The sequence below is a fragment of the Carcharodon carcharias genome (assembly GCF_017639515.1).
Source record: "Carcharodon carcharias isolate sCarCar2 chromosome 27 unlocalized genomic scaffold, sCarCar2.pri SUPER_27_unloc_1, whole genome shotgun sequence".
In the NCBI taxonomy this organism is placed as follows: Eukaryota; Metazoa; Chordata; class Chondrichthyes; order Lamniformes; family Lamnidae; genus Carcharodon; species Carcharodon carcharias.
The window spans coordinates 6,584,231-6,604,271 of record NW_024470624.1 but is presented as its reverse complement, the minus strand read 5'-3'; the positions used below and the strand labels follow the sequence as shown (position 1 = coordinate 6,604,271).

The window sequence follows — 20,041 nt, the reverse complement described above, 5'->3', positions numbered from 1 at the left end:
CTCTCCTCTCTCACTCTCCCTCTCTCACTCTCCCTCTCTCCTCTCACTCTCTCTCTGCTCTCTCTCTGCTCTCTCACTCTCCTTCTCGCTCTCTCACCTCTGTCACTCACTCTCTCTCTCTCTCTCCCCGCTCTCTCTCCCTTCTCTGTTTCTCCTCCCGCTCTCTCTTTCCTCCTCTCTCTCTCTCATTCTCTCTTTCTTCTCGATCTGTCCTCTTACTCTCTCCTCTCTCTCTCACTCTCTCTCTCACTCCTCTCACTCTCTCCTCTCACTCTCTCACTCTCATTCTCTCTCCTCTCACTCTCTCTCTCTCTGTCCGTTGCCTACACATCTCCTCTACGGTTTGGCGCTCGGAGATGGACGCAGTGCTGGGATGGCCATCCTGTCTTATGAGGGAAGGTTGGACAGGCCGGGCTTGTATCCGCTGGAGTTTAGAAGAGTGAGAGGCAACTCGATTGAAACCTTTAAGATCCTGAGGGGGTCTTGACAAAGTGGATGTGGAGAGGATGTTTCCTCTTGTGGGAGAATCTAGAACTGGAGGGGGGGGGGTCACTGTTTAAAAATAAGGGGGTGGCCCATTTAGGATGGAGACGAGGAGAAATTTTTTCTCTCGGAGGGCGGCGAGTCTTTGGAACTCTCTTCCTCGAAAGGCGGTGGGAGCGGAGTCTTGGAATATTTTTAAGGCCGAGCGAGATACATTCTTGATAAGCGAGGGGGGGGTGAAAGGTTATCAGAGGGTCGGCAGGAATGTGGGGTCGAGGTGACAATCAGATCGGCCGCCATCTTATCGAACGACAGAGCAGGCTCGAGGGGCCGAGTGGCCTCACCCCAGCTCCTGCCTCGTCTGCCCATAGCTGACACGGCCCCTTCTGACCAAAGTGAACCGCTTCACCCTTTTCTGCATCTCTCTGCCTGCCCCACCAGCCACCGCAGAGGTCCATCGACCCCCCCACCCCCCCCACGCTCCCCTCGGTCCCCGGTACTCCCGAGCTTCCGCGTCGCCCGAGCATTGGGAAATGGCGCCCTCGAGGCCCGGGCCTCCAAGCGTTCCCAAGACCCCCTCCCCCTCCCCAACCCCCACACCCCCACACCCACCACACAACAGGAGCCTCCGCCCTCGTCAAGTCCGCCGGCCATTCCTCAGGTCACCAAATCCTCCTCGCCCTGGGCCGGTGTCCTTTGTGGGGGGGTGGAGTGGTGGGGTGGGGGGGGGGGGGGGTGGTGGGTGGGGAGGAGGAGGAGGGAAATGTCCGGCTAGCTTCTCCCGCCTTTTGGGAGGGTTTGCTCTTGGAGGGAGGGGGAAATGGCCGCCGCTTGGCCGAGGTCACCAGGGAGGTCAAGGGTCGCCAACGTCAGTCTGGTTGGGGGAGAGTGGGGTGGTGGGGGTGTGTGGCGGGGAGGGGAGACTGGATTCACGTGTAGGCCCAGGCTGGGTGAGGTTGGCAGGCGTCCATCCCCAACCCCCAACCCCCACCTCCCAAACCCCACACCAACCCCCACCCCCCACCTCCACCCACAACCCTCAACTCCATCCCCAACCCCCAACACCACCCCCCACCCACCATCCCCACCCCCCCAACACCAACCCCCAAACCCCAACCCCCAACATCCCACTCCCAACCCCCAGCCCCCACCCTCACCCACAACCCTCAACCCCATCCCCCACCCCCCCAACCCCCACTCCCAAACCCTTTCGGGATTTTCTTTTCGAGGGAGGCGTTCCCGACGGCTTGACGATCACTCGGGCCGACCTTGGGCCTTCATCGCTAACGTGCGGATGCATCCCAGGGACGGGGCTGGAACTCCCGCTCTCCCGCCCACAGGGCAGGCCCGCCAAGGGGTGGGGGGATGTGAGGCCGGGGGGAGGGCCAGAACGCCCTCGTCCAAAGGCGCACACCCCTCCCCCCACTTGGGATCCAACGGCTCGAGGCCCTGTCTTGTTCCCGGCTCCTCCTCCTCCTCCTCCTCCTCCTCCTCCTCCTCATCTTCCTCCTCCTCCTCCTCTTCCTCCTCCTCATCCTCCACCTCCTCTTCCTCATCCTCCTCCTTATCCTCCTACTCCTCCTCCTCCTCTTCCTCCTCCTCCTCCTCTTCCTCATCCTCTTCCTCCTCCTCATCCTCCTCCTCCTCTTCCTCCTCCTTATCCTCCTCCTCCTCCTCCTCATCATCCTCCTACTCCTCCTCTTCCTCCTCCTCATCCTCCTCCTTATCCTCCTACTCCTCCTCCTCATCTTCCCTCTCCTCCTCCATCTTCCTCCTCCTCCTCATCCTCCTCCTCTTCCTCATCCTCCTCCTTATCCTCCTACTCCTCCTCCTCCTCCTCTTCCTCATCCTCCTCCACCTCTTCCTCATCCTCCTCCTTATCCTCCTACTCCTCCTCCTCCTCCTCATCCTCCTCCTCCTCCTCTTCCTCATCCTCCTCCTTATCCTCCTACTCCTCCTCCTCTTCCTCATCCTCCTCCTCCTCCTCCTCTTCCTCCTCCTCCTCTTCCTCATCCTCATCCTCATCCTCTTCCTCTTCCTCTTCCTCATCCTCTTCCTCATCCTCATCCTCCTCCTCATCCTCACTCTCCTCCTCCTCTTGTTCCTCCAACTCCTCTTCCTCATCCACCTCCTCTTCCTCCTCCTCCTCCTCCTCCTCCTCCACCTCATCCTCCTACTCCGCTTGTTCTTCCTCCTCCTTCTCCTCCTCTTCCTCTTTCTCTTCCTCTTCCTCCTCCTTCTCATTCAGCCCCCTCGAGGCCTGTTACACAGGAACAGGAGGAGGCCATTCAGCCCCCTCGTGCCTGTTGCACAGGAACAGGAGGAGGCCATTCAGCCCCCTCGAGCCTGTTGCACAGGAACAGGAGGAGGCCATTCAGCCCCCTCGAGCCTGTTGCACAGGAACAGGAGGAGGCCATTCAGCCCCCTCATGTCTGTTACACTGGAACAGGAGGAGGCCATTCAGCCCCCTCGAACCTGTTACACAGGAACAGGAGGAGGCCATTCAGCCCCCCCTCGAGTCTGTTACACAGGAACAGGAGGAGGCCATTCAGCCCAGGAGCTAATTCAAGCCCCCAGGTGGGAGGCCAGCAATCGTCCCAGGGTCCACATTCCCAATACTGATTCTCTTCCACCACACGCCCTGCCCCCTACCCCTGTGCCCCGCTTCCCCCAAAGGGTGCTAAGCCTCTCCATCTTAAAGTCCCCCTCCCCCAAGGCCCCTCTCCGGTGTATGGTCTCTTGCAGCACCCACAGAATCCAGCCGGGACCCTTGTTCCAATCCCCCACTCTCGCTCACTGGGATATCTGTTCTGATATTCAAGACAGTGCACACCCCTCCCCACCCCCACCCCCACCACCACCACCCCCAGGCAAACCCTGGGGTGTCTATTTTTTTTTTTCAATTTTTCTGGGGACATGGGTGTCACTGGTGAGGAACCCAGCCTTCATTTTTGCCCATCCCTAATTGCCCCTTGGACCAAGTGTCTTGCTCAGCCACCTTGGATAGGAAGCTGAGAGTCAACCGCTTCACTGTATTGGTGTTGGGGGGGGTGGGGTGCAGTGGGGTGGGGCGGGGGTGGGTCTGGAGTCACGTGTAGGCCAGACCAGGTAAGGACGGCAGATTTCCCCTTCCCGAAAAGGGGGAACAAGAATGAACCGGATGGAGATTTTTTTCTTTTGACGACAACAAACAACGATGGCTGCCACGATCACCATGACTGAGACTCGCTTTCAATTCTAGATTTTATTAATCGAATTTAAATGCCAGCGCCTGCCATTGGAGGGGTTGGAAACCACTCTGTCTCCTTCCCCCCCACCCAGCCCCCACCCCCACCCCTCCCGCGCACCCCGAGCAGAGCATTCGCCCGGGCACCCGGATTGCTAGTCCGCTGACGTCACCACCACGTCAGCACCTGCCCAAGGCTTCGAATCTGGCGGCGCCGCCCCGTCGCCCGTCCGCTCCCGCTTCTTGCACCGGCTCCGGGGCAGGCTGGAGTCGAACTTGCGGGTCCTCTCCGGCGTGTTCAGGATTTCCGTCATGTGCTCGTGCTGCCGGTTCACCTCGGGACACATGCTCCGGATCACCGCAGTAACGTTCAGTGGGGACTCGGCACCCAAGCTCGGCTCGCAATCCTGGGATAGACAGGTACAGCACGGGGTTAGATACAGAGTAAAGCTCCCTCTACACTGTCCCCATCAAACACTCCCAGGACAGGTACAGCACGGGGTTAGATACAGAGTAAAGATCCCTCTACACTGTCCCCATCAACCATTCCCAGGGCAGGTACAGCACGGGGTTAGATACAGAGTAAAGCTCCCTCTACACTGTCCCCATCAAACACTCCCAGGACAGGTACAGCACGGGGTTAGATACAGAGTAAAGATCCCTCTACACTGTCCCCATCAACCATTCCCAGGGCAGGTACAGCACGGGGTTAGATACAGAGTAAAGCTCCCTCTACACTGTCCCCATCAAACACTCCCAGGACAGGTACAGCACGGGGTTAGATACAGAGTAAAGCTCCCTCTACACTGTCCCCATCAAACACTCCCAGGACAGGTACAGCATGGGGTCAGTTACAGAGCAAAGCTCCGTCTACACTGTCCCCATCAAACACTCCCAGGACAGGTACAGCATGGTGTTAGATGCAGAGGAAAGCTTATTTTCCTAAAGCCAATCTTTTGTTCCTCAGCTCTGGTCTTCCTCGGTAAAATTCCACTGACAACAGGAAGAGGTGACAGTCCTGCCCCCATCTGAAATTCTCTTCAATTTTTACTCTGTCTGGTTCCTTGCCTCTCTTTCTTGCTGTATGTGGATTTCTCTCTCTCTCTCTCTCTCTCTCTCTCTGTCTCTCCCTCTCCCTCTTCACCCTCTCTCAGTTTCTCTCTCTGACTGTCTTGCTGTCTCTCTCTCTCTGACTCTATCTCTCTGTCTGGCTTTCTCTATTTCTCTATTTCTCTCTCTCTCTCCCTTCCCCTCCCTTTATCTCTAAGCCTGCCCCTTTCTGCCTATCTCTCTCTCTGCTTCTCTCTCTCTCTGCCCCCATTCTGTCCTGCTCCTTGTCTCCCTGTGCATCTCTCTCTTTCTTTTTCACTCTCACACTCTGTCCATATTTCCATCTGCCTCATTCTGTGTCTATGTCTTGCTGCTCATCTCTCTCCATCCTTACCCTTCTTTGTTTTTCTGTCTCCTTCCTCCTCTCTCTCTCTCTCTCTCCCTCTCTCTCTCTCTCACTCTCCCTCTCTGTCCCTCTATGTCTGGTTTTATCCCTCTCTCTCTTTGTCTTTTTGTCTCTTTCATTCTCTTTCTGCATCTCCCTCTGCCTCTCTCTATCTCACTCCCTCTCTCTCTCTCTCTCTCTCTCTCTCTTTCTCCATGTCTTACTCTCTCTCTCATTCTGTTTGCCCCTGTCTCGGCCTCCAATCTTCCTTGTCTTTGTCTCCCACTCTCTTTCCCTCTGTGCCTCTCTCTCTCTCCCTCCACTCCCCCCTCTTACTCCTATTCCCACCTCCGCCCCCTCCCCCTGCCAACCCCACCAGCCCCCCCCCCCCACCCCCCACCCCACAGACACACACGCACACGGTGACTGACCTCTCGCTGCAGTCTCTCTTTCTCCCTCTCCCGCCTCTCCTTCTGCTGCAGGACCTGGGCTCGGGCTGTGTGATACTCCAGGGCAAAGTCACTGATGAGCTTGCAAAACTTGCCCACAGTCATCTTGCGAACGCTGGAGCTTGGATATCCAAAGTACAGGAGGAACGAATGGAACCTGCAATGGGAGGGCAGCGTCAATCCCACCCACCGCTACCGACTCTCCGAGCAGCAAAAACCAGCCTCCAACCCTAGCGTATTGAAAATTGCAATGTGCATTTTGTCCACTCAAGGCATATACCATATATATGTATAAATAAACATATACCAGCAGAGGGAGTCCACTATGAAGAAATAACAGAGGATCCATGTTCAGCAGCTCGTACAATTCTAATTTTAAATGGCTCTGGCTATATAAATAAATACGAGCATACGAATTTGGAGCAGGAGGAGGCCCCTCCAACCTGCCCCACCATTCAATAAAATCACAGCTGATTTGATTGTATCCTCAACCCCACATTCCCACCTACCCCCAATATCCTTTCACCCCCCCCCCACTTGCTTATCGAGAATCTATCCACCTTCGCCTTAAAAATATTCCAAGACTCTGCTCCCACCACCTTTCGAGGAAGAGAGTTCCAAAGACTCGCCGCCCTCTGAGAGAAAAAGTTTCTCCCCGTCTCCATCCTAAATGAGTGACCTCCTTATTTTTAAATATTGACCCCCTAGTTCTAGATTCCCCCACCTCCTCCGCCCCGCATGAGGGGAAAACATCCTCTCAGCATCCATCCTGTTAAGGCCCACTCCCTCGCAGAATCTTATCTGTTTGAGTAAGATCCCCTCTCATTCTTCTAAACTCCAATGGGTACAGGCCCAACCTGCTCAACCTTTCCCCTTCATCCCGGGAATCAGCCGAGTGAACCTTCTCTGAACGGCTCCCAACACAAGTGCGTCCCTCCTTAAGTAAGGAGACCAAAACTTTTCGCAGTACTCCGGCTGCCGACTCGCCAAAACCCTGTCCAGATGCAGCAAGACTTCCTTACTTTTATACTCCATCCCCTTTGCCATAAAGGACAACACTCCATGTGCCTTCCTCATTACTTGCTGTACCTGCATACTGGCTTTTTTGTGATTCATGCCCCAGGACACCCAGGTCCTTCTGCAGCATTCTGTCAGGAACTTGCCCTGGCCCCTTGACCTGGGCCTACACAAGGCTCCAGCCGCGGGCTTGATGTTTTTGACTCCAGTCACCCCTCAGGATGACTCGGAGCGGCTAGCGGACGAGAGTCCGAGGACAGGGTCACTTTGAAAAGTCTCACTCCCGCGAGGCGGTGCACCCCGGGGTGGTGGGCCCACGGCGCGTTCGATGTCACCCACGCTCCTGAATCGGGAGGCGTGCGAGCTCCGGCCCTCGGGCCTCTCTGGGGACTCGAGGCCCCCCAATGAATCCAGGCCCGACACTCCCGGTGCCAGCGCCCAAGGGAGCGCCACTGCACTGTCGGGGGCGCCACCTTTCAGAATGGGGCCCTGCGTATGAATGTACATCACCTCTAGCAAACATAAATGAGCCACATTGTGAACTTGAGAGCCCCACCCTCCCCCCCCAAACCCCAATCCCCTCCCACCCCGGCTTCTGCTCTCTTGGGTGGCGTAAAAGGTCCCACAGTCGCTGTTGAAATAAGAGAAAGGGGGGGGTGTTCCCCCCTCCTCCCACTCCCTTTTCCCCCTCCCCACCCCCTCTCCCCTCACCGCCACCACCCCCCCACTCCTCCTCACCCCGACCCTGGTACCCTGGGGCCCAATATTTATTCTTCACCCGGCACGGCCAAACATAGGTGATCAGTCCATTGGCCGCCTTGCTGGTTGTGTGATCTCCCTGTGCGCAAATTGGCTGCCGAGTTTCCCGCATTGCAATGGAGGGCGATGCCTCGATTCAACACGCCTCCGCTAGCCGCAAAGCGCTTCGGAATGCCTCGAGGCGGCGAGGGGCACCGCGCTCAGCCCGCGTTCAGCCGTACGGGACTCGGATATCGCCGCAAAGAGAAGCTCTTTGCCTTGCGCGCTCGTTGGGACCAAAGGCAAGAATGCCGAATTTGAAAACGACCGGCAACAATTTACATCGCGAGGGAGGGAGGGGGCCGAGCACAGAGTCGGAGTTCAGGCCGTTAGCCGCTGGCCCGCGACGGCAAAACCCAAAACAAAACGCCGACCGCCCGCCCAGTGCGATTCCGCGATCGGACAGCACCCGCTGACCAACCCTGAGTGCGCCAACGGCCACGCCAGCAGCCGATTTAAGGCCACCCGTTGAGCCCGCAATGCGGCTTTACCTCCGCTTGCCGGAAGCGGCCTACGTTCATGAGGCAGGGGCCCACTCTCGGGCAGACGGAAGGAACATGTTCGAGCCTGCCGTCCTTATCTTTTAATCATTTACCCTGGGGGGGGTGAGGGGGAGGTCGGGGGAGCCCATAGCCCCCCCCCCCCTACTTCCTCCTTGGCGACGGCTCAGCCAATCAGGGCCGAGCTACCAACCGACCGGCAACCCATTTCCTCCCGCAGTGTGAGCTGTTGCCGTCCTTTGAAACTTGGCATTCCTGAGTTTGTCCCGACAGGCGCAAGAGGCGGAGCTCCGACGCCGTGACTCTCATTTCAGAGACGCGCCCCCCCCCCCCCCCCCCCACAACCGCCACCGGCCCTGAACAGCCTCGCTTTAAAGAACTCCGGCCTGCGATCCGGGGCCTCCCCACACCAGCTCCCCATCCCCCACCCCCACCCCCCGCTGCCACCCCTCCCCCCTTCGATTCAGGCCTACCTGTTCATTATCCGCCTCTGGACTGCCTTCAGGATGATGACGCGCTGTGCGCACTCCTTCAGGAAGGCCGGCAGCTTGCTTTTGAAGGCCGGGCTGCTGTCTCTCTTGGCGATGGCCTTCAGGTGGTCCCAGGCTGCCTTGCAGTTGTGCTCCAGTCGCGTCAGATCCGTCTGGAGCTGGGCGAAGTCAACCTGAGAGGGGGTGGGCGGAGAGGGCAAAGCTTAGCTGCCCGGGGGATTCGCGGTGCGCGACGTAAGGGTATAGGGCAAAGGTTAATGACCCGCTACGCCATCCCCCCCCACTCCCCACCAACCCCCCCACCCCCACCCCCCTCACCTCCCAACCAACCACCACAGGGGCTTCATATTGTGTCACCTCATGGGATAAGGCTTGAGGGGGAAAGGGTCAAAGGGAAGAGGGCAAAGGTTCACTGTGCCCCTTCCTTGACCGCACCACCCCCCCACCCCTCCACCCCCCACACACACAGGGGGCTCGGGCAGTTGTTTCTTTTTCATTCATTCCCCTAACTGCCCCTTGATAAGGTGGTGGGTGAGCCGCTGCAGTCCGTATGGTGTAGGTACACCCACTGTACTGTTAGGGAGGGAGTTCCCAGGATTTTGACCCGGCGACAGTGAAGGGATGGCCGATATGTTTCCAAGTCGGGATGGCGAGAGACCCGGAGGGGAAGTTCCAGGTTGGGGTGTTCCCCGTGTGTCTGCTGCCCTCGTCCTTCTAGACGGTAGCGGTCGTGGGTTTGGAAGGTGCTGTCGAAGGAGCCTCGGTGAGTTGCTGCAGTGCATCTTGTAGATGGTACACACACTGCTGCCACTGTGCGTCGGTTGTGGAGGGAGTGAATGTTTGTGGATGGGGTGCTGATCGAGCCGGGGCTGTTTTGTCCTGGGCGGTGTCGAGCTTCTTGAGTGTTGTGGGAGCCGCACTCATCCAGGCAAGTTGGGGGGGAGTGTCCCATCGCACTCCTGACTTGTGCCTTGTAGATGGTGGACAGGCTTTGGGGGGAGTCAGGAGGTGAGTGACTCTCTGCAGGATTCCCAGGCTCTGACCTGCTCTTGTAGCCACAGTATTTATATGGCTGGTCCAGTTCAGTTTCTGGTCAATGGTAACCCCCGGGATGTCGATAGAGGGGGGGAATCAGCTATGGTAATGCCCATTGAACGTCAAGAGGAGATGGTTGGATTCTCTCTTGTTGGAGATGGTCTCTGCCTGGCACTTGTGGGGCGCGAATGTTATTACACACGTGTCGTGTGATGCGGTGTCATGAGAGAGGAGGACAGAGAGTTGGGTTGGGGATAGAGAGAAAGGGAGGGAGAGGGAGGAGAGAGGACACAGGTTAATCCCATCTGGGGTTTCTCAGTGTGTGACCTGCTGATGGGTAGAGGGGGCAGGGGCGTTGGGGGAAGAGATAGAGGAAGGGTAGACAGATAAAGAGTGACAGGGAAGGAGACGCGTAGGAAGAGGATGAGGGGTTACCGAAAGAGGCACCATCTTCAGATGAGACTAAGCCCTGGGTCCTTCCCAATTTGGAGTGGATGAAAGTCAAGGGAACCCAACAAGCGACTCATGGTTCGGGAGACGATTGACCGTTGGGGAAGCAGCGTATGTAAAGAGTTTCGGTGGGGGGAACCGAAGTGATTACCTGGTAAAGCAAGCTCGGTGGAACGTGGAAATGGAGGGTCTGATCACCCGTAAGCACGTTGGATCGTTTAAGGAGAAGAGAGACACCGCCCACCCACCAGAACCCCCCCCCAACCTGTCCATTGCTGAACCCCAGTGGCTCCTGTTGAAGTTGCTCGACCAGCGACAGAAGCGCCCGACGTCTCTGTCGGAGTGAACGACACTGAGCTGCACATGCCTAATGAGGTACCAGACATTAATGCGGTTCCAGGGAATGTGGTTCCCGCAAAAGAACCGGGAGTGGTGGAGCTGCGGCGTTCCACACAGAGCAGGAAAACACCTGGAAGACTGAACTTATAATTTCATGACCTGTGTAAACGTTGCAACGTCACGGGGTAAATATCCTTGGAAATACAAAATGTACGGAAAAGTTGAAGGGGGAGGAATGTAGTAACTATAGTTTGGATAAACGTAGGACTGTAGCTTTAAGAATAATCGTGTGTTGTAAGATCACATGGTCTGTGTAAACCAATGAGTTTGCAACGCGGGGAACCTCAGGGCAGGGAGTTCTTCTTTGGTTATAGAGCTTGATGCACACGTGTAGCTGCTGCTGCTGTCTCATAAATAAAGTTGACTGTGGCCACCAAGAAATGTTGTCTGGAAGATCGACTGTACAACAGAGAGAAAGAGATAGGGAGAGAGAGAGAGAAAAAGAGAGACAGAGACACACAAAGAGAGAAAGAGAGATAGTGAGAGAAAGAGAGTGAAAGATAGAGGGAGAAAGAGACAGAGAGAGACAGAGTGAGAGAGAGAAAAAGCGAGTCAGAGACACACAAAGAGAGAAAGAGAGAGAGTGAGAGAAAGAGAGTGAAAGATAGAGGGAGAAAGAGACAGAGAGAGACAGAGTGAGAGAGAGAGAAAAAGTGAGTCAGAGACACACAAAGAGAGACAGAGAGAATGAGAGAAAGCATGAGAGATAGAGGAAGAAAGAGACAGAGAGAGAGTGAGAGACAGAGAAAGAGAGAAAAAAAGACAGAGAGAGAGAGACAGAGACAGAGAGTGAGTGAAAGCATGAGAGATAGAGGAAGAAAGAGAGAAAAAAAGACGGAGAGAGAGAGACAGAGACAGAGAGAAAGTGAGAAAAAGAGATAAAGACAGAGAGAGAGGGGAGAGAGTGAGAGAAAGAGACAGAGAGGGAGAGAGTGAGAGAGAGAGAAAAAGAGAGTCAGAGAGAGTGAGAGAAAGCATGAGAGATAGAGGAAGAAAGAGACAGAGAGAGAGTGAGAGAGAGAAATAAAGACAAACAGAGAGAGAGACAGAGACAGAGAGAGAGTGAGAGAAAGAGATAAGGACAGAGAGAGAGGGGAGAGAGTGAGAGTAAGAGACATAGAGGGAGAAAGACAGAGAGAGAAAGAGGGAGAGTGAGAGAGAGAGGGAGAAAGACAGAGAGAGAGAAAGAGGGAGGGTGAGAGAAAGAGGCAGACAGAGAGAGAGGGGGGGAGAAAGACAGAGTGAGAGAAAGAGGCAGAGAGAGAGAGAGGAAGAAATAGAAGGAGAAAGACAGAGAGAGAAAGAGGGAGAGTGAGAGAGAGAGGGAGAAAGACAGAGAGAGAGAAAGAGGGAGGGTGAGAGAAAGAGGCAGACAGATAGAGGAAGAAATTCAGAGAGAGACAGAAACAGAGAGAGAGAGAGAAAGAGAGAGGGAGAGAGAGTGAGAGAAAGAGACAGACAGAGGGAGAGAGAGCAAGAGAGAAAAGGAGATAGACAGGAAGTGAAAAGGAGGCAGGGACAGCGAGATAGGGGAGAGGCCGAAAGAGAGGATTTGAAGGGCAGAATGAGAACGTGAGGCAGACTTGCAACAAAGAGAGAAATGATGGGCAGAAAGTGGTCGAGAGAGAGAGAGAGAGAGGGAGAGAGAAACACTGGTGGAAGAGGCGTGCTACCTTGGCAGAGCGAGTGACGGCGTTGATCTCCGAGTACAGGTCAGTGGTGTCAGGGAAGCTCTCGATGATGATGGAGCAGGCATGGTACAGCAAAGGCTGTTTGTGGACGGTATCCTTCACCCTCGGCACCGTCTCGAGGTAGCTCAGCTCGAAGCCCTTCGCCTGAGACCCAGAAGGAAGGGGCGGGGGTGGGGGGGAGAGGAGGAAAAACAGAAAGACTTGCATTGATATAGCACCTTTCACGGACCAGTGCACACCGATCGTCGATCACTTGATGTTGATTGAGCCAGAACAACAAGGATAACTCCCCTGCGCACCTGCGAACCTCTATCATGGGAGCAGCCGCGCAGGCAGATGCGGCCTCGTTTTTCAGTCTCATCTGAAGGACAGCACCCCTGACAGTGCAGCACTCCCTCGGTACGGCACTGAGGCTGTCGGCCTTGACTGCTCCTCTCAACTCTCTCGAGTGGGGCTTCAACTGGCAACATTGTGCCCAAAGACTCAAGTGTGCCACCTATTGAGCAACATGGGCAAAGCAAAGCCCGCACCCTGCCCCCCACACCCCAGCCCAGAGCCGAAAAAGCTGACTGGCTAGCTCGCTGCCCTGCGGGATCACAAGGGAAACTAGGCCTCAATAGCACCAAAACAAGATTGAGGTGTGAATGAGGTTCGAGGTTCCAGGAACATAAATCCAGACGACTGGACAATAATCTACCCTATATATAACCTCGTGCTGTACCTGTCCTGGGAGTGTTTGATGGGGACAGTGTAGAGGGGGCTTTACTCTGTATCTAACCCCGTGCTGTACCTGTCCTGGGAGTGTTTGATGGGGACAGTGTAGAGGGAGATTTACTCTCTATCTGACCCCGTGCTGTACCTATCCTGGGAGTGTTTGTTAGGGGAAGTGTAGAGGGAGATATACTCTGTAACTAACAACATGCTGTACCTGCCCTGGGAGTGTTTGACAGGGACGGTGAATAGGGAGCTTTACTCTGTATCTAACCCCGTGCTGTACCTGTCCTGGGAGTGTTTGATGGGGACAGTGTAGAGGGAGGTTTACTCTGTATCTAACCCCGTGCTGTACCTGTCCTGGGAGTGTTTGATGGGGACAGTGTAGAGTGAGATTTACTCTGTATCTAACCCCGTGCTGTACCTGTCCTGGGAGTGCTTGTTGTAGACATTGTATAGGGAGCTTTACTTTATATCTAACCCCGTGCTATACCAGTCCTGGGGGTTTTTGATGGTGACAGTGTAGAGGGAGCTTTACTCTGTATCTAACCCCGTGCTGTACCTGTCCTGGGAGAGTTTGACGGGGACAGTGTAGAGGGAGATTTACTCTGTATCTAACCCCGTGCTGTACCTGTCCTGGGAGTGTTTGATGGGGACAGTGTAGAGGGAGCTTTACTCTGTATCTGACTACATGTTGCAGATGTCCAGGGAGTGTTTGATGGGAAAACAATCTGAACTCCTTGGCATAGCCAAGCCAATAATTGAAATGAATATTTAGTGCCAGAAGAAGCTCGTTCACGCGCACACGCCCTATTTTCACGCGCCAGGGAGGAAATGAAGGGTGACTGGAAAATATCCCTCTTCCCTTACATTAACGCCATTCAGGAAATTCCCAATTGCCAGAAGCGTTGCTAAGATACAGTGAAAGGTCTTGTTTCCAGCCAGTTGTTCCATTGCCAGCTTCAGGTTGAAGAGGGGCACAGCGATATCCTGCACATCGAGAGACAGAACAGCAGAAAAGGACAGTAAGTCACAACTCAAATACACCCTGCTACCCTCACTGTAACATTCTGTTAAACCCCACACCCCTCACTGTAACACTCTCTGATATACCCCACAACCCTCACTGTAACACTCTCTGATATACCCCACACCCCTCACTGTAACACTCTCTGATATACCCCACACCCCTCACTGTAACACTCTCTGATATACTTCACACCCCTCACTGTAACACTCTCTGATATACTCCACACCCCTCACTGTAACACTCTCTGATATACCCCACACCCCTCACTGTAACACTCTCTGATATATCCCACACCCCTCACTGTAACACTCTCTGATATACCCCACAACCCTCACTGTAACACACACTGATATACCCCACACACCTCACTGTAACACTCTCTGATATACTCCTCACGCCTCGATGTAATCCTCTGAGATACACCACACATCGAAGTGTAACACTCTCTGATAACCCCCACACCCCTCTCTAATAACACTTTCTGTTATACCCCACACCCCTCATGTCACACTCTCTGAATTAACACACACCCCTCACTGTAACACTCTCAGATATACCCCACACACCTCACTGTAACAAGCTCTGATATACCCCACACTCCTCACTGTAACAGTCTCTGATATACACCACACCCCTCAATATAACACTCTCTGATATACACCACACCCCTCACTGTAACACTCTCTGATAAACTCCACATCCCTCACTGTAAAACTCTCTGATATACCCCACACCCTCACTGTAACAGTCTCTGATATACTCCACATCCCTTACTGTAATACTCTCTGATATACCCCACACCCCTCACTGTAACACTCTCTGAAATACCCCACACCCCTCACTTTAACACTCTCTGATATACCCCACACCCCTCACTGTAACAATCTCTGATATACCCCACACACCTCACTGTAACACTCTCTAATAAAGCTCACACACCTCACTGTAACACTCCCTGATATACCCCACACCCTTCAGTGTAACAATCTCTGATATACCCCACATCCCTCACTGTAACATTCTCTGATTTACCCCACACCCCTCACAGTAACACTATCTGATATACCCCACAACCCTCACTGTAACACTCTCTGATATACCCCACACAACTCACTGTAACACTCTCAGACATGCCCCACAACCCTCACTGTAACACTCTCTGATATATCCCACACCCCTCACTGTAACAATCTCTGATATACCCCACACCCCTCAGTGTTACACTCTGATATATCCCACACCCCTCACTGTAACACTCTCTGATATACCCCACACACCTCACTGTAACACTCTCTAATAGAGCTCACACACCTCACTGTAACACTCTCTGATATATCCCACACCTCTCACTGTAACACTCTCTCATATACCTCACATCCCTCACTGTAACAAACTCTAATATAGCCCAAACCCCTCACTGTAACACCTTCTGATTTACCCCACACTCCTCACTGTAACAATCTCTGATATACCCCACACAACTCAGTGTAACACTCTCTGACATGCCCCACATCCTTCACTCTAACAATCTCTGATATATCCCTCACCCCTCACTGTAACACTCTCTGACATACCCTACACCCCTCACTGTAACAATCTCTGATATACCCCACACCCCTCACTGTAACACTCTCTGAAATACCCCACAGCCACCACTGTAACACTCTCTGATATATTCCACATCCCTCACTGTAAAACTCTCTGATATACCCTACACCCCTCACTGTAACAATCTCTGATATACCCCACACCCCTCACTGTAACACTCTCTGAAATACCCCACAGCCACCACTGTAACACTCTCTGATATATTCCACACCCCTCACTGTAAAACTCTCTGATATACCACATAATCCTCACTATAACAGTCTCTGATATACCCCATACCCTTTCTAATAACACTCTCTGAAAAACCCAACACCTCTCACTGTAACACTCTCTGATATACCCCACGCCACTCACTGTGACACTCTCTGATATACTCCACACCTCTCACTGTAACACTCTCTGATATAACCCACACCCCTCACTGTAACACTCTCTGATATACCCCACACCCCTCACAGTAACACTCTCTGATAAATCCCACACCGCTCAGCGTAACACCCTCTGATATAGACCACACACCTCACAGTAACACTCCCTGATATACCACACTACCCTCACTGTAAATCTCTCCGATATACCCCACACCCCTCACAATAACACTCTCTGATATACCCCACACCTCTCACTGTAACACTCTCTGTTATCCCCCACACCCCTCAATGTAATACCCTCTGATATTTCCCACATCGCTCAGGTAACACTCCCTGATATACCCAACACCCGACACTGTAACACTCTCTGATATACCCCACACCGCTCACTGTAACACCCTCTGATATATCCCACACCTCTCACTGTAACACTCTCTGATATACCCCACATCCCTCACTGTAAAACTCTCCGAATACTCCAACAATCCTCACTTTAACACTCTGATATACCCCACACCCCTCACAGTAACACTCTCTCATATACCCAACACCCCTCACTGTAACACTCTCTGATATACCCCACAGCCTTCAGTGTAACACTCTCTGATACACCCCTCATCCCTCCTGGTAAAACTCTTTGATATACCACACACTCCTCCCTATAACACTCTCTGATATACCCCACACCCCTCAATGTAGCACTTTCTGATACACCCCACACTCCTCACTGTAACACTCTCTGATATATCCCACACCCCTCACTGTAACACTCTCTGATATACCCCACATTCCACACTGTAACACTCTCTGATATACCCCACACCCGTCACTGTAACACTCTCTGATATACCCCACACCACTCACTGTAACACTCTCTGATATATACCGCACACCCCTCACTGTAACACTCTCTGATATAACCCACTCCCCTCACTGTAACACTCTCTGATATACCCCACACCCCTCACTGTAACACTCTCTGATATACACCACACCCCTCACTGTAACACTCTCTGATATATCCCCACCCCTCAATAATACCCTTTATAATATAGCCCCCATCCCTCACTGTAACACTCCCTGATATACCCCACACCCCTCATTGTAACACTCTCTGATATACCCCACACCCCTCACTGTAACTCTCTCTGATATATACCCCACACCCCTCACTGTAACACTCTCTGATATATACCCCACACCCCTCACTGTAACACCCTCTGTTATTCCCCACAACCCTCACTGTAACACTCTCTGATATATACCCCACACCCTTCACTGTAACACTCTCTGTTATTCCCCACACCCCTCACTGTAACACTATATGAAATACCCCACACCCCTCACTGTAACACTCTCTGATATACCCCACACCTCTCACTGTAACACCCTCTGTTATTCCCCACAACCCTCACTGTAACAGTCTCTGAAATACCCCACACCCCTCACTGTAACACTCTCTGTTATTCCCCACAACCCTCACTGTAACAGTCTCTGAAATACCCCACACCCCTCACTGTAACACTCTCTGTTATTCCCCACAACCCTCACTGTAACAGTCTCTGAAATACCCCACACTCCTCACTGTAACACTCTCTAATCTACCCCACACCCCTCAGTGTAACACTCTCTGATAAACTCCACATCCTTCACTGTAATACTTTCTTTTACACTCCCCACCCCTCACTGTCGAGCTTTCTGATATACGCCACACTCCCTCTCCCTCTCCTCTGGATAACCCTGACTATTTTGCCCTCATGATAGTTTTTAATTTTGATGTCACCTTTCCAAAGCTCCTTGTGTCTCAGGATGTTAAACTGTGGTCGTGAACTGTTTTATCTCCAAACTCTTCATTACTCCCTTAAACAGCTTTGACATGACATTTGAACCCTGATCTGATGGTATTTCTTTAGGTAAACCACATCTTGTGAAAAGTTTAGTTAGCTCTTCCACAATTTTCTTTTTTGGGTTGTTTCTCAAAGGTATCGCTTCAGGAAACCTGGTAGACACATCCACTGTGGTCACTAAGCACTGATTCCCACTTTTAGTCTTAGGGAGGGGGTCCTACACCACCAATCATGACCCTAGTAAATGTTCTTCAAATGCTGGAATTGGAATTAAAAGTGCCGGCTTAATCAATGCTTGTGGTTTCCCTATCACCCGACATGTGTGACATGTTCTACGGAATTTTACTACATCCCTACGCAATCCAGATCAATAAAGATGTTTTTTGTACTTTCGCCTGTGTCTTTATAATTCCTAAATGCGCACCTATTGGAATTTCATGAGCTGTTCTCAGAATCTCATTTCTATCTCCAAATGGTATAACAATCTGATGCACCTCCCTCCAGCTTTCATTTGCTGGAACATGATAAGGCAGCCATTTTCTCATTAAAACATTACCCTTATGGTAATAACATTCTGGAATACATTCTGCCTTTGTTTCTGAGTAAGCTGTCTGATAGAACTGGAAAAACTCAGCAGGTCTGGCAGCACTGGCGGAGAAGAAATGAGTTGATGTTTCGAGTCCTCATGACCCTTCGACAGAACTTGAGTGAGTCCAAGAAAGGACTCTAAACGTCAACTCTTTTCTTCTCTGCCGATGCTGCCAGACCTGCTGAGTTTTTCCAGGTAATTCTGTATTTGTTTTGGATTTCCAGCATCCACATTTTTTTGTTTTTATGTCTGATAGAACTGTCTTATTTGTGAATCCTTTTTCTGTAACTCCACTAACTGCCTTGAGTTAAACCCCTCAGCTGCCTCGTCCTCTGTTCTTTCCTCCTGAACAATGTTATCAAACACAGTGTCAGCTAATTGGACTTCCACACCCTCTCCCTGTCTTTGAACTTCCTGTTCTTCTTGTTTCAACCTGTGAGCCTGTAATCACTTCTCACACAATCTGGACATAATCCAGGATGCTCTCTCTGCAACACTTCTATTGAAAACACTTCTACAGGCTGCTCAACTACCATAGGCATCACCGCCATTCGTGACCCAGCTATGTCATTACCCAGAATATACTGAACCCCTGAAATGGGCCATTTTTCCACTCCTCCAACAATCACTTCACCAGTTTTCCACCTACTCTTTAAATTTACCTTCCACAATGGAATAGGCTTAGCATCTCCATGAACCCCACTTATCATCACCTGTTCCTGCAATACTCCCTCTGAACAGCAAGTATCCCTATCCCACAACATTAAGGATTGACTAGACCCTGTGTCTCTTAAAATTTTAATATCTTTCCCTACTCCACCCTGTACATGTGGAAAGACTTACCCCTCATACATACAATCTCTAAACATTCCTGCAGCCTGCTCCTTGGAACTCTCTTGGGTAAATTGTGAACACATTCCCACTTCTTTACCTGTCACTGAATCTTCCTGTTTTACCTGTACACAAAACATTGGCTTTTCCCTGTGCCTGAACCTCAGAACCAACCGGACTTTTACTTCCAGAGCTTTCCTGCACCCCAATAATCCCAACAGGCTTTCCCTGCAATTTCCAATGCACTGACTTCATGTGCCCCACGTTATTACAACAAAAACACCTCAATTTTCAAGTGTCACTTCTAACCTCAGCACCTTCCTTTTCATTAGGGGAAAAAAAATCCTTGGAATTTCCACCTATTCATTCCTTCTCTTCCCTGAGTACATACCTTCCTTTCACCTCCCCGCTTTCTATCATTCTCGGATTTAGGAGGGTGACGAAAGAAAGGTTTAGCTCTATGAACTAACTCATAATCACCAGCTATCTCTGCTGCTTGTCCTGCCGTTTCAACTCTCTGTTCCTCCACATGGGTTCTCACTACCGAAGGAATTGAATCTTTAAATTCTTCCAAAAGAATTACCGCTCTAAGAGCTGCATATGTTGCCTCTCTCTTTAATGCCCGTATCCACCGGTCAAAATTATTTTGTTTTATTCTCTCAAACTCAATACAAGTTTTCCCAGGCTCTTTTCCCATATTCCTAAATTTCTGCCTGTGTGCCTCAGGAACCAACTCACATGCGCTCAAAATAGCCTTTTATTTGCAACCACAACATAGCTCACCAACATTGCTTCTGACAGCGAAGCATAAACCTCATGCGCTTTACCCACCCACCTGGACTGTAACAACAATGTCCGGCTTTCCTGTGGCCATTTCATCTGTTCGGCTATCTTCTCAAATGAAACATAAGGACTGCTTCAACATCTCTTTCCTCAAACTTTGGGAGAGCTTGCACAAATTTAAACATCTCCCCATTGGGTTCCGATCTGGAAATAAGTCCTGCCTCACCTCCTGGTGTGCCTCTATTTTTTAACTGCCAGCATTCTTAGCTGGAATTCTCTGTCTCACTCTCTCTCTCT

At 52.0% G+C, this 20,041-nt stretch overlaps 1 protein-coding gene across 1 annotated transcript in view; it reads right to left on the bottom strand.

Annotated features, from left to right (window-relative positions):
- Positions 1 to 3,852: 3,852 nt before the first annotated feature.
- LOC121273749 (FH1/FH2 domain-containing protein 3-like) overlaps positions 3,853 to 20,041 on the bottom strand; it is a 31,361-nt gene continuing 15,172 nt past the window's right edge. The window contains exons 4-8 of the mRNA XM_041180911.1: positions 13,556 to 13,675; positions 11,957 to 12,118; positions 8,382 to 8,572; positions 5,576 to 5,750; positions 3,853 to 4,116 (exon numbers count right to left, since the gene is read on the bottom strand). Of these exons, the coding sequence (XP_041036845.1) occupies positions 3,865 to 4,116; positions 5,576 to 5,750; positions 8,382 to 8,572; positions 11,957 to 12,118; positions 13,556 to 13,675 (900 nt within the window). The 3' untranslated portion in view covers positions 3,853 to 3,864. The remainder of the gene's footprint in view (positions 4,117 to 5,575; positions 5,751 to 8,381; positions 8,573 to 11,956; positions 12,119 to 13,555; positions 13,676 to 20,041) is intronic.